The 13,668-nt window shown below is 37.5% G+C and overlaps 1 protein-coding gene across 1 annotated transcript; it reads left to right on the plus strand.

The window, feature by feature from the left end:
* The first annotated feature begins 4,499 nt into the window (after nucleotides 1-4,499).
* LOC138872876 (uncharacterized) lies at nucleotides 4,500-5,348 on the plus strand. The gene is made up of 2 exons (XM_070151293.1): nucleotides 4,500-4,967; nucleotides 5,061-5,348. Exons 1-2 carry the CDS (start codon nucleotides 4,500-4,502, stop codon nucleotides 5,346-5,348), a joined length of 756 nt encoding a protein of 251 aa, XP_070007394.1.
* The last annotated feature ends 8,320 nt before the right edge of the window (nucleotides 5,349-13,668 follow it).

Genomic DNA, 13,668 nt, shown 5'->3' on the forward strand with positions numbered 1-13,668 from the left:
GGGACCTCAAGAAAAGGCACAACCACATCATATACCACTACTCAAACTTATACCAATCTTCAAAACACCTCAAACGAAATCAAATCAACCAAATCACATCGGATTCAAGCCTAAGTTTCCAAAATCTTCTGAATTATGCTTTTGTTCAAAATGTATACCAAACCACGTCCGAATGACCAGAAATTTTGCACACACATCCCATACGACCCAATGTAAACTACTGCAACTCCCAGAATTCCATTCCGGCCCCTATATCAAAATCTCATCTACCAAAGGGAAAATTCCAAAATTCTTATTTCACCAATTCAAGCCTAAATTTACTCTGGACCTCCAAAACACATTCCGATCAAGTTACTAAGTCCCAAATCACACCCAAAAGCTATTCGAACCATCGAAACTCACATCTGAGCCCTCTAACACATAAGTCAACATCCGGTTGACTTTTTCAACTTAAGCTTCCTCAAAAGAGACTAAGTATCTCAAACCTTCTCAAAACCTTTCCGAACCCAAGCCAACCAACCCAATCACATATAGAACCGATAAACAAAGTAATAAGAAGCAGAAATGGAGAAAACAAAGCGGTAACTCATGAGGCGACTGACCGGATCGTCACAGTGCCACCCTCAGAGTTATGACAAGGTAATCCTTGAGAAATATTCAGATATGAGTTGAGGTAGTTAAAGGTACCATATGAGTGTTATGGAAATAAAAGAGAATGTCACTAGGAAGACAGTCAAAATATTAGTTCAGAAGAACCCCTACAAGCACGAAGGCATGGAAATAAGTAACTACGGATAATTATAGGCGAGGAAGAACATCAAAAATTCCGTCAAGAATACGATGTGATAAGCTCGCAACATTACAAGAGTCAGAGGGTCCTCTTTATGTACTTCAGTGAAAGAGTAGCTGAGTAAATAAGGAAAAAGGTTTCAACCTAGGCATAGTAACTCGAAGAAGAAATGGTCATGTAAAAACAATGTCACAACAACATTGCATGCACTTCATAAGAAAGTGGCACCTATCGTGATTAATGAACGAAGAAAATCAAAAGGATGATAGATCATATGGGTTGTATGAAATTTCAATATATTGAGCACTAAGATAAGACAAGTATTCATGGAACAAGTGGCAAAACGACCAAAGAAAGTAATTGTTTACATTTAAAGAAAGTTGAGAAGGAACTAAAAGAATTATTCGATCAATGATCCAGATTTAGTTACGTTATGAAAGTGATAACTAGGGATTAAGCCTATTTTATGCTCCTTTTTGCTTAGGTTTTGGATTAAAAGTGTGTACAAGTATTCCTAAAAGCTACTTATTGTGCTTGTTTGCAGTGTTTGGTCAAAAAGAGACAAGGAAGTCATAACCAGCTCAAAAAGAAGTGAAACATGCACAAGTTAAAAGTCTAAATCAAAAGGCACTGACAGCGAGAAATAGCAGCAGACACGGAGGGCCTACCGCTGAGGCGATGCTGATGCCGCTCCCAGCGGTTTGAGGATTAAGAGAGTGTTTTTTAAGCTTAACAGTCACCGCTGCCCGTGGTGAAATTGCACGGTAGCAGTATCATCAAACGCGGCCGCGGTCCAGTTCTCACCCTCAGCGGAATGAAGAATCAGAGAACATTAGTTGGGAGCTCAAATTGAAAGGCGCGGTATGCAATCATATTTCACGACCGCAGTTGAAGGAGCATTGAGGCAGGTGTTTTGCTCCGTGTGGACTCAAGTTCAAAACCAGCTAAAAAGAGAAGAACCGCAGAACGCCCTTGCTTTTGCGCGGCTGTGGTAATCATAGCGCTGAGGCGACCTATTTTCCGCTGTCAGCGGAATCTCCGTAAGGGCAATTTTGTCCAAAAATTTTAGTTGTGTATAAATAGTTCTTTTTCAGATTTTTACGGCATATGTTGTTGTGGGAAGCACGTGAACAACAACTTTTTACCTTTTTGAGTAATTTTAGAACATCTTTAGCAATTAATCTTAGATTTTACTCTTGTAATTACTTTTTATGGCTTATATTTCATCTCTATCTTTGATTTCTTCTTTGATTATGAGTAGCTAAACTCATTAACTAGGGTTGTGACCTAACCCTAGTGTGGGTATTTAATGGGTCTTCAATTTTAGGTATTAAATGTTTATGAGTAATGATATTTAACTTGATTTATGCTTTAATTATTGAATTGGTGGTTGCAAATACTGATTTGTGCCTTTTTGACTTAGGTATTCTTGAGAAAGAGAGACTAAGTTTAGGAAATTCAGGCTAACAAGGAATTGGGGTGCATTCAATATATTGATAGCCCCAATTAAAGGGTTAAACCTAGAGATAGTAATACCCGACTTGAGCCAATTTTGCTTGCATTGTGTAAACACTCAATTGGGCTTAAGAAAGCCAATTAGGGCAAAGTCACTCAAGTTACCGAGAGGTATAGAGTGAGTAACTATATGCAATGGTTATATCATGATCCCAAGTACAACAAGTTTGCCCTATGTTTTAAATCACGTTGGTATGCCCACCTAGGTGTAAGTCACTTCCCTAGTGCCTTTTTACCAATTGAGAAAACCTTACAAAAATATCATACTTAGCTTATTTTTCATTCTTCATTAGTGTTAAAAGTAGAATAGAAACCAAAGCAAAGAACGATTGGAAGTGCAATTAAGAACATCAGACATAGCTAGATTAGATAGAAACTCAATTCCAAATCAATATTAGCTCTCTGTGGATTCGATCTCGGCCTTTCGGTAAAAGTTGCATCGACCACTCTTGACATTCTATAGTGGTATAAGGTTGGAGCCGATCACTTTTTGGCGCTGTTGGGGAGGAGCTAAATGGTTTTGGCTATCTATCTGACTAGTTTTTGTGTCTTGTTTTTCTTTCCTTCTGTTTTACTAACTTGTGTGAGTCAATTGATTTAGGTACAACATGGCAAACAATGATCCTCTTAGAAATGTTCTCCCATGGGAGGAGGTAGATGATAATGCCGAAGATGAGGTGCCTCTAGTACCTCAAGGACAAAGAAGAGGCCGTCAGGCCAATGAAAATATTCCAGACCCTCCCCTGCCTCCTCCACGATTGGCTCCTCGGGTGCTTCCAAATGAAGGATACGCAAGTGCAATTGTCCCACCCCAGATCCAGACAGGCAATTTCCAGATTACAAATGTGATGTTGACTTTATTGGAGCAGAGAGAGTACTTCACAGGTGCTCCCCATCAGAATGAATATAAACATCTTAAAGGCTTTGTGGATACATACTGGGGAAGCAAACAAACAAATATGTCGGGGGATGCATTAAGATTGATATTGTTCCCTTTTTCACTTAGAGGGAAAGCTTTGGACTGGATCAAAAGACTTCCCAACCATTGCATAACTACGTAGGATGAGTTGGGGGACAAATTTATAGCTATGTTTTTCTCGCCGGGGCATATGGAGACATTGAGATGAGATCTTGGCCTTCAAACAGGAACCTATTGAACCACTTCATAAGATCTAGGAAAGGTATCGGAAAATGGTGAAAGAATGTCTGAACAGTGACATGACCGAAGCAATGGTCCAGCAAACTTTCTATTATGGCATCAACATGACCAATCAGTGTGTAGTGAACCAGATAGCAGGGGGAAATTTTATGAACACACCTTATGCTGAGGCATATGAGATCTTGGATGATATGGCAGATACTTTGTCATCTTGGCAAAGTCGAGCTAATGTGCCACAGGGTGATCCTACTATAATTCACCTGCACAAAGAGCTCTACAACCATGGCCAGGCAATAGCAGAGTTAACTGCAACAATGAACCAATTGGCAAAAATCTCAATTGAAACAAGTTCAAGCGCTGAGACAAGTAAATGTTATGGAAGGTGTCAACATGTTGGTCAACAAGAGGCGACAAAACGGTCCACAAGGTCAAGGTAGTACGGATCAATATGAGTAGGGTAGTAGTGGTTTCAACCAAGATAATGGCTATGATAAGCAAAGTGAAGAAGTTCAGTACGTGAACAATTACCAAGGGCAAAGGATAAATTCTCCTAATCAACAACAACAGTGGAGATCCCAAGGAAACTGGGGGAATAAAACCCAACAGGGAAATAGCAACTAGGGGAACAACAATCAGAATTGGGGCAACCAGAACAACCAGAGCAATTGGAGTGGCAACAATAACAATTGGGGAGGAAACAATAACCAAAGGGGTTAGAATAATGGCAATCAAGGGAATCGAGGGCAAGGCTTTCAAAGGCCTCTGATGTATCAACAACCAAACAACCCGCCTCCATTTCCATCCCAAAGTCCTAGCTCACCAAACAGTGAGATGGGAAGGATCGAGATGATGTTTGAACAAATGATGAAAAATAATGTCGACTCTGATGCCCAGTTGGTATCGCATAATACTTCAATCCGAAACATGGAGGTTCAACTTGGCCAGATTTTATAATCTTTGAACACTCGCACTAGTGGGGCTCTACCGAGTGATCCGGTAGTAAACCCGAAGGGTGGGAATAATACCAAGAATGCAATGGCGATGATTAGTAGAAGCGGTCGAGGTGGTGATGTGTATACCTCCAAGAAAAAGGAAGTTTTGAGTGATGAGGTTGAAGTGCAAGATGATGATATTCCTATAGTTGATGAGCAAGTAAGTGAAGAGAATTTGAATGCTGAAGTGAAAATTGATATTCATGATAATGAGGTGGAGACTCAAAATAACGTGAACCCGTCTAGGGAACACGTAATAGACATGACAAAAAAGGTTGTACCTAAAGCCAAGGCTCATTTTCCAAGGCCTCCTCCACCTTACCCTCAAAGACTTGCAAAACAAAAGAATGAAAACCAATTTAAAAAGTTTATTGAGATGATGCAAAACTTGTCGATCAATGTTCCTTTGGTGGAAGCTCTTGAGCAAATTCTGGGTTACGCAAAGTTTATGAAAAACTTTGTGATGAAAAAGAGATCTATGGATTGTGAGACCATCAAAATGTCTCATCAAGTAAGTGCAATTCTGCACTCGATGGCTCCAAAGCTTTAAGATCCCAACGTTTTCACCATTCCATGTACCATTGGGAGTGCGGATTTTGCAAAGGCATTATGTGATTTGGGAGCAAGCACAAATTTGATGCCTTACTTCGTGTTCAAAACTTTGGGTATTGGTCAACTAAGAGCTACTTCAATGAGATTGCAAATGGTGGATAGAACAACGAAGAGGCTACTTGGTATTATTGATGATGTTCTTGTCCAGGTGGACAAGTTTATCTTGCCTGGTGATTTTGTGATTCTCGACTATGAAGTCGACTATGAGGTGCCGATAATATTGGGAAGGTCTTTCCTTGCAACAGGGAAGGCACTGGTTGACTTGGAATCCGGGTGCTGACCTTCTGGGTGGGTGACGAAAAAGTTTTCTTTCATGTGTGCAAATCAATGAGGCAGCCAAATAGTACTGAAGTTTTCTCTTTTGTGGATCTTGTCACGGAGGTGATAGTTGATGATACTAGTGTCATGGTCAATGTGGAGGATCCATTAGAGGCGGTGTAGACATGTAATTTTTGACCTGCTACGTCTTCAAGTTATATTAGCAGTTTCGCATATTTTATATATTTATTTGAGTTATTTGAATGTTTCTAGGATTCGAACATACTAATTTTATTGTTATTTAGTATTTATAAAAATTCGTAAACACAAAAATAGTTTCAAGTCTATTTAATTTACGATTAATTAGTACTTAGTGCAGTAATATTATTTTTTTCCTATTTTTTTCTATTTTTATTTTTATATAATCTTGAAAAATACAAAAAGTAGTTTCACAATGTAATATTATTTATTTTAATTAATTAAAGTTAGTTACATCTTTATAGTATAGATTTTACATTATTTGTAGGAAAAGAATTAAGATTTTGAGTTGTAAAGGCCCAATTTCGGATAGCCCAAAACATCAGGCCGATATAACCTTAGCCCATTACCCCATCATTAACCTTTCCCTAACCCTTACACACCCAAAGCTTCTTCTTGATCCCAAAAAATACCTAATAGCCAGTCGTCACCCAATTATCTAACCATAGCCACTGCACTCACACCTCTCCTCTCGCCAATTGCACTGCACACTTGATTTTTACAAAGTTACACTCACTACACACACAATACATCATCCACCCCCACCTCCCTGCACAAAAATATTAGCCGCCCACCCCAAGAGAACCAACGACCCACCTTCATTTCCACCTCCAAATTCTCTTATAATTGATTCCAATGGATCTGGAAAAATATTGAGCGTTGACCCAACAAAGTAGGTTGATTCTAGCACAATTTTGGTTGATTTGGTGAATCTCGTTTGCCTTTTCTTTTTCCGCGTTGACATAATTGGTCTACAAATGAAAATGGGAAAGGACTGCATGTTTGGGAAATGGATAGGAAGGAGAACCTTTAGCCTTTTGAATTGGATTTGAGAGGAGTGAAGGGTATGAGAAACTATATGTGACTTGAGTGCTCTGCATTTCGCTCTCCTATTTGGTGTAAGTCGCCGCTAGACCGTTGGTTCCGGTTTGTAATTTCGGTGTTTTAGTTCAAGGATTGTTGCTTTGTTTAGCCGATTGATTTGAAATTTTTAGCTTTGTTCATCAATAAAGTTCCATTTCTCAATTTTCATTCTCATTTCATTATATTATGATAGCTTGGTGCGCATGTTGATTGATTTATGATTCTACATTGTTTGAGTAGCATGTCTTAGTTTTTATTTAAATAGTTTTAATTAGTTTTTATTTCGATTGTGATGTATGTAGTCTTGGTTCTTGAATAAATACTTTTAATTGGGTAGATGAAAAAATTATAAATATTTCTTTCTTGGCAAGGAATATGAATGGACAATAAGGTGAGTCTTGGACCATTAGGAATCTAAGTAATAGATCATGTTAGCTAGCCTATTTGTTCCCCAATAATATTTTGTTCATAAAGTTGGAATCACAACAATCTTAAAGATTAGGAAAATAATTAAATGTGCTAGGTACTTTAGGCGCGATTAATAATAATCATCGTGGCTATGGGTATGGTTCCCGTGGCATGGTCGTGATACCCAACCCCCAATTCGGGTGTGCATTTCATGTGACCCGACTATAACTTCGAATAATAATAAAATAAATATGTTGTAAATCGTGGGTGCATTTCATGTGACGCGGTTTGCAATGTGTACCAAAACGACAAGATTAGGACAATCATGACTTGTTCCAGAAAATAATTCTATAAACATTAAACGCGATTAGAAAGTTAAAAATGCACGTAGGTTTAAAATGTGTAGTAAATCAGATAATTAGGCATGTAATTAATAGTTGAGAAATCGTGCTAAAACCATGGAACTCGGGAATACCTAACACCTTCTCCCTAGTTAATAGAATTCCTTACCTAGTCATCTGTGTTTACGGACCAAAAATAGAGTCAATTTCCTCGATTTGGGATTTAAAATAAACCGGTGATTTGGACACCATAAATATTTCAAGTGGCTACTCTGAATAAAATAAATAATCCCATTTCGATTATGTCACTTTAATTGAAAAAACTCCCCTATCCCCCCTCTCGGGAAAAAGAAGGTGTGATATCTCTGGCGACTCCACTGGGAACCATAACCCAGAATCTCTGGTTCAGGGTTAAAGAATTCGAGCATAGAATAACTGTTATAGTTGGCTTTATTTATTATCTGATTTTTATATGTTTGAGCCTAATGTGCTAAATGCCGCTTTTTGCTGCTTTGATATTGCTTGAACTGTATATAAACTGCTACGAAACCTTTTTCTCTCTAAGTCTTCTAAATCATCTGGGAAGTGTGCACTTCGTGTAACTTCTTTTCTGTTAGAGTCATATCCTAATTTTAGAACGAGGTTATGATAAGTTGCAAAGCCGGTGAAGCTTCTGTGTTCCCGGTACGCTGCTCCTCGAGACGTCCGCTCGGGTAAGCCAGGTCTAGAACAAATACATCCAGGTTTTTAAACCTAGAATGACATAACCTCATGTCGAGTCCCTAGTTGGAACGCTTGTTTGCATCACGTGCATTTGACTTTAGGGACTCAACACAGGGGTTGGGTCCGTCTAGGACAGGTGTACCAAAATTAAAAGACCATCCTGATGCATCCTATGTGCTACTTGCGCATCTGTTCTTTTCGACTTGCTTGTTGATCGACTTCTTGAAAAGGGAAAGAAAATCAAAAAAAAAAAAGAAGAAAAAAAATCAAAAATCAAAAACAAGAGTGCGAGATAGGTATTTGAAAAATTATGAAATTCCGAAAAAAGGAAAAAGAAAAAGATAAGGTCATTTCAAAATGAGCCCAAATCTTCAAGTGTCATGTTTCCTTGTTCCGTCAAAACTGATGAACTACGCGGTCTGATTCTCACCGGATGTGAGATACGTAGGAAAACCTCATCGGTTCCCACCCTAATTTTAAAAAATGCAAAAAAAGAATATTCCTTTAATTCCTTCTTTAGAAGTCTTTCTTTAGATAATCCAGAATAAAAAAAAATTTAAAACCAAAAATATTTTCTTTCGTTTTAGAAGTCTTTCATTCGAAAAGAAAATCAAATCAAAATCCAAAAATATTTTCTACCCTTTTTTAGAAGACTTTTTCTAAAAAAAACAAAGAAAAATAAAAAATCCAAAAAATATTTTCTTTCTTTTTTAGAAGTCTTTCTTTCAAAAGTTTTGAAAAAAAATCAAAAAACCAAATTCAAAAATCCAAAAACATTTTCATTTTTCTTTCTAAAATTGAAATGAGAAATTCATAATTCAAAAATATTTTCTTTTTCTTTAGAAGGATTTCTTTCATGAATTCAAAATAAAAATTAAAAAATTCAAAAATATTTCCTTTCTTCTTTAGAAGTTTTTCTTTCGAAATTCAAAAAAAAATTCTTTCTTCTTTAGAAGTCTTTTTTTCAATTTTTTTTTAAAAAAACAAACAAACAAACAAATCGAAATCCAAAAATATTTTGTTTCTTCTTTCAAAATTTAAAAAAGAAAAATTCAAAATCCAAAAAAAGAGATTTAGTTTTTTTCCTTTATTCCTAATCTTCCTGAACAGCACAAGATATGATTCATGTTCCCACATGATACGTAGGCAACCCACATCAGGTTATATCGACCATTTAAAAAATAAAAAAATGATGAAAAAAAAGAAAAATGACGATGATAATAATGACTGACTAAGTCCATTCTAACGTGTCTTTTGTTTTGAATTGTGATGAAAGTTTGAGGTGGTCGGTTTGTGGTAAGCTGACAACAAGAAATCCAAAGGAAAAAAATGACAACTGACATCGTAGTTGTTACAAGTGCTCAAGAGATTTAGGGTCAGAGGGTTCAACAAGAGTCTACTGTGGTTGAGGAATATAGAATACTGAAGCAGCAAATGACCAACCTGTGTCAAGCATGGGCCAATGGCCAAGAATAGTCTTGTCATGAGTCACAATTTGCTACCCAGCAACAGCAGTACCACTCTCCTGAGTACCACTCGTACTTGTTTGATCTTCCTACAAACATTGAGAAGTCTGCCCAAAAGATGGCATAGGAAGAAATGACCCAAAGAGTGAAAAGCTTAGAACAACGGTTGAAAAACATGCAACGGTTGGCAAGTCAGAAGAGTATTGCTTTTAAGGATCTATGTATGTTCCCCGATGTCCACTTGCCGCCTGGTTTCAAGACTCCCAAATTTGAAAAGTATGATGGACATGGATACCCCATAGCCCACCTGAAAAGGTATTGCAATCAACTAAGAGGTGCGGGAAGAAATGAAGAATTGCTAATAGCTTATTTTGGGGAAAGCCTTATGGGTGTAGCCTCCGAATGGTTTATGGATCAAGACACATCTCGCTGGTATGTGCCTTTGTCAAATAGTTCCAATACAATATTGAGATCGCCCCAGACCGCAATTCCCTTTCAAACCTGAAGAAGAAACTAATTGAGAGTTTCAAGGTATATGCCATTAAATAGAGAGAGCAAACTGCTAGAGTTAAGCTACCAATGGGTGGCCACGAGCTAATCACTGCCTTCCTTCAGGCGCACGATCCAGATTACTTTCAAAACATAATGTCCGCAGTTGGCAAATCCTTCTCGGAGCAATCAAAATGGGAGAAGTGGTAGAGAATGGCCTTAAGACAGGCAGAATTATAAGTCAAGCAGCTCTCAACGTTGTAACTCAGGCTTTCCAAATTGACTTTGGTGACATGAATGATATGGATGAATAAATCATGATGACATCAGGGTCTAGAAGAGGTCCTAGGATAATGTCTCAAAGGTATGATCAGTCCCGTCTATTTTTCGATAACTCCCCTAAGCATTACTATCCACCTCAGAACCCACAATACTCTGTTGCTCCACCTCAGTATGTTGTCCAGCCACAAAAACACCCTAGAAGGAGAGAACGAGCACCGCAAAATCTCCAACAGCCTCCACAAAATTTTCAAGTGCCCTATAACCCACATCCAAGCCAGGGGTATAGAAGGGAACAAAGGTTGAAAGATAATTTTATACCAATAGGAGAGTCCTATGAAGGCTTATTTGAGAAGTTAAAGCATTACGACATGATTTCACACATTCCTCCAAATCATGTGGACCCACGTGCAAGAAGCTTTGACCCTTTTAAAAGGTATGGATGTCATTCCAATGCCTAGGGGCACAATGTTGAAAGCTGTTGGGATTTGAAAAGAGAAATAGAAAGGATGATCCAGGAAAAATTGATTGTGATCCAAGACAGTGACACCCAAAATATCATGCAGAATCCTTTACCTCTACATAATGATGCACACCTTGTGGGATGATGCCTGGTGACATGGAGTATAAGAATCCTCTTGGGAACTTACCGACTAAAATTGGAGAAGTTCATGGTGATTTCGATGAGCAGAGTTGTTGCTAAATGTCAAGTTTACAAATGGAAAAGTCATTCCCACCTAACTAGGAAGGAATCTTGGTAGCTTGTTTTGATGTTTTTTTTCTATTATCTGGTTTATTTCAAGGTTGTCATCCAGATTTTATTTGTTTCATTGAGTCAAACCCTTCTATCTCTCTATTATGTTTATATGAGACTTGTCTATTTGTTTTGTTGCTATTTTCATTATCTGGGTTATTTTAGGGTTGTAACTCGGATTTTAGGTTGTTGGTCTTATTGCTTACTCAATAAAATAGTGTTTTTCCTTTTGTGTCATTTCATGCTTAGTTCTTTTCCCGCTAGTTTTAGTGATATGACATGCATGCGGAATTTTTGGCCAGATCTTAGAAAATTGATTTAAGCTTGAATTGGACAACTGAGAAAAAGACACGTTTTAGGATGAAAAAGGGTTGAAATACTTTGGAATTAAGGTCGAGTAAAATTCACCTTCAAATCATTGTGAAGATCGTGTTTGAGGATATTGAATCAATTGAAGCTTGGTCGAAAGATTGACATTAATGGATGGAAAGTGTCTTCCGACCACGACATGTTCATCAATGTCGTGATCACGAAAAGATAATATGTTTGGCATTCTCGAGGCTGGGAGACCCTTTTTCTGCTACCCAAATACTTTATATCCTTTGTTACCCACTTTGAGCCTATATTATTTTCTTTGACCGCCCTCTTTTGGAATCAGGTTTAGAGTCAAAAGTCCACAAAAATAACAATAAAAGTCCATGCCCTAAGAGTACAAACTGAAGCAGCTCTTTGAAAGTTCAAGTGAAAAAAAAAGAAGAAGAAAAGAACAGTCAAGGGTCCATGCCCCCAGAAAATAGAAGCCGGGGCAATTTTTTTGGAAAAAAAAAGAAACAGAAATAAAGATAAAAAAATAGTTAGGTTAGATGTTTGAACTATGTTCGACCTGATTCCTTAAAAAAAGGATACGTAGGTAGCCTCACGGTTCGGTCTAACCAAAAAATAATTCAAAAAAAAATCCAAAAATCCTAGTATCTGAAACTAGGGCAAAGATTTTATTTCACTTTTGAAAGAGTCGATTCCAAGAGATGTAAGTCTACAACCCTTCATTTTGAGTCTACATTGAGCCTTCATGTCGACCCTTCTATCCAACCTTATCCAAAACCTTCAAAATAAAGACCTCCCGATATGCCTTCAAGAATTCCAAGAGAAGCATGCTATGATCAACGGTTGTCACGCGACATAGAACACTTTCAAGTTGCTCACAAAAAAGGGGAAAGAAAAGAAAAAGAAAAATGAGAGAGTCTTACTAGTGAAAACCTTCACGGAAACTATAAGACGACGGTATGTAGAGATGAATAAATGAGAGAGGCTTGTTGGTGAAAATTCCTCGGGCACCACTAGTCAAAAGTGAGTCGTGAAGCTGATGCAAAGGATTGACACAAACAAGCCCGACTTCATAGGTCATAAGAATGGTAAAAGGGAAGAGTGGATTAGTTTGATAGATCAGATCGTTGAGTCCAAAATGCATGTCATGATCATTAAGGCAAGTTATTGAGAACAAAATGAAATAAGAAATAAAAAGACTCTTCCTTCTGTCCTTCCGACGGGGGGTATTTCTTGTTAATACTTATTTTTGCATTATTGTGTCCTTCACTCTGAGTGAGTCCTTGTCAAAACAAGCAAGAAAATATTTCAAAATCTGCTACCAGCTTTTCAGTTGCACAATGTAAATTTGGCCAGCACACTCAGTTGTTATTGTCAACGTGCCTTGAGGATTCATGCAAAAGCTCCTCCAATAGACTCTTGTCAACCTACTTGGCGCAACCAAAGATATATTTCGATTCTCTCTAACAGACCAATTGCTCAAAAGTAGGAAGTCGTTCAAGTTATCGGAAAAAGATCACCTAAGCAAAGATCATCAGTTGGGATAAGGCTGATTGAGCCGCAAATACTAATAGTACTAGGTGTGAAACAATCAAAGTTGGTGCAGAACAAAATCCTCTTGAGACCGACTCAATATGATCGAGCAAAAGCCAAGCTGCTCAAGACACAAGGCCACAAACCGACCACCACTTTCAAAACTGACAAAAATTTTCTTTGTTTGAATAGGAACAAAGCAGTGCAAGGAAAGTGGTTTAAAAAAAAGAGGAAGAGAAGAGCTGACAAAGAAAGGTTTCCCAAATGTTTGCCTTTGTTTGCCTTGCTAATGTGCATAAAATGTTTCCATTGCAATCACATTTTTCCTCCTAGGATAAAAAGCCCTAGTCTGATGGATTTTACTCCCAATAAAATCTTAGTCTGATGAATTTTTCTCCTAAGATAGGAAACCTAGTCTAATGAATTTTCTCCTAGGATCAAAATCTTAGTCTGATGAATCTTTCTCCTAAAATAGAAAACCTAGTCTGATGAATCTTTCTCCTAGGATAAACATCTTAGTCTGATGAATCTTTCTCCTAAGATAACCAAAGAAAAAAAAACCTAGTCTGATGAACTTTCTTTTAGGATAAAAATCTTAGTCTGATGAATCTTTCTCATAAGATAACCAAAGAAAAAAAAAAGACATAGTCTGATGAACTTTCTCCTAGGATCAAAATCTTAGTCTGATGAACTTTCTCCTAGGATAAAAATCTTAGTATGATGAATCTTTCTCCTAAGATAGAAAACCTAGTCTGATGAATCTTTCTCCTAGGATAAACATCTTAGTCTGATGAATCTTTCTCCTAAGATAACCAAAGAAAAAAAAGACCTAGTTTGATGAACTTTCTACTAGGATCAAAATCTTAGTCTGATGAACTTTCTCCTAGGATCAAAATCTTAATC

Source organism: Nicotiana sylvestris, chromosome 7 (genome assembly GCF_000393655.2).
Source record: "Nicotiana sylvestris chromosome 7, ASM39365v2, whole genome shotgun sequence".
Lineage (NCBI taxonomy): Eukaryota > Viridiplantae > Streptophyta > Magnoliopsida > Solanales > Solanaceae > Nicotiana > Nicotiana sylvestris.

Coding starts and splice junctions, on each gene's coding strand:
- LOC138872876 (XM_070151293.1), top strand. CDS start 4,500: ATGGCGATGATTAGTAGAAGCGGTCGAGGTGGTGATGTGTATACCTCC. Junction 4,968..5,060: donor CCATCAAAATGTCTCATCAA/GTAAGTGCAATT, acceptor GATTTTGCAAAG/GCATTATGTGATTTGGGAGC.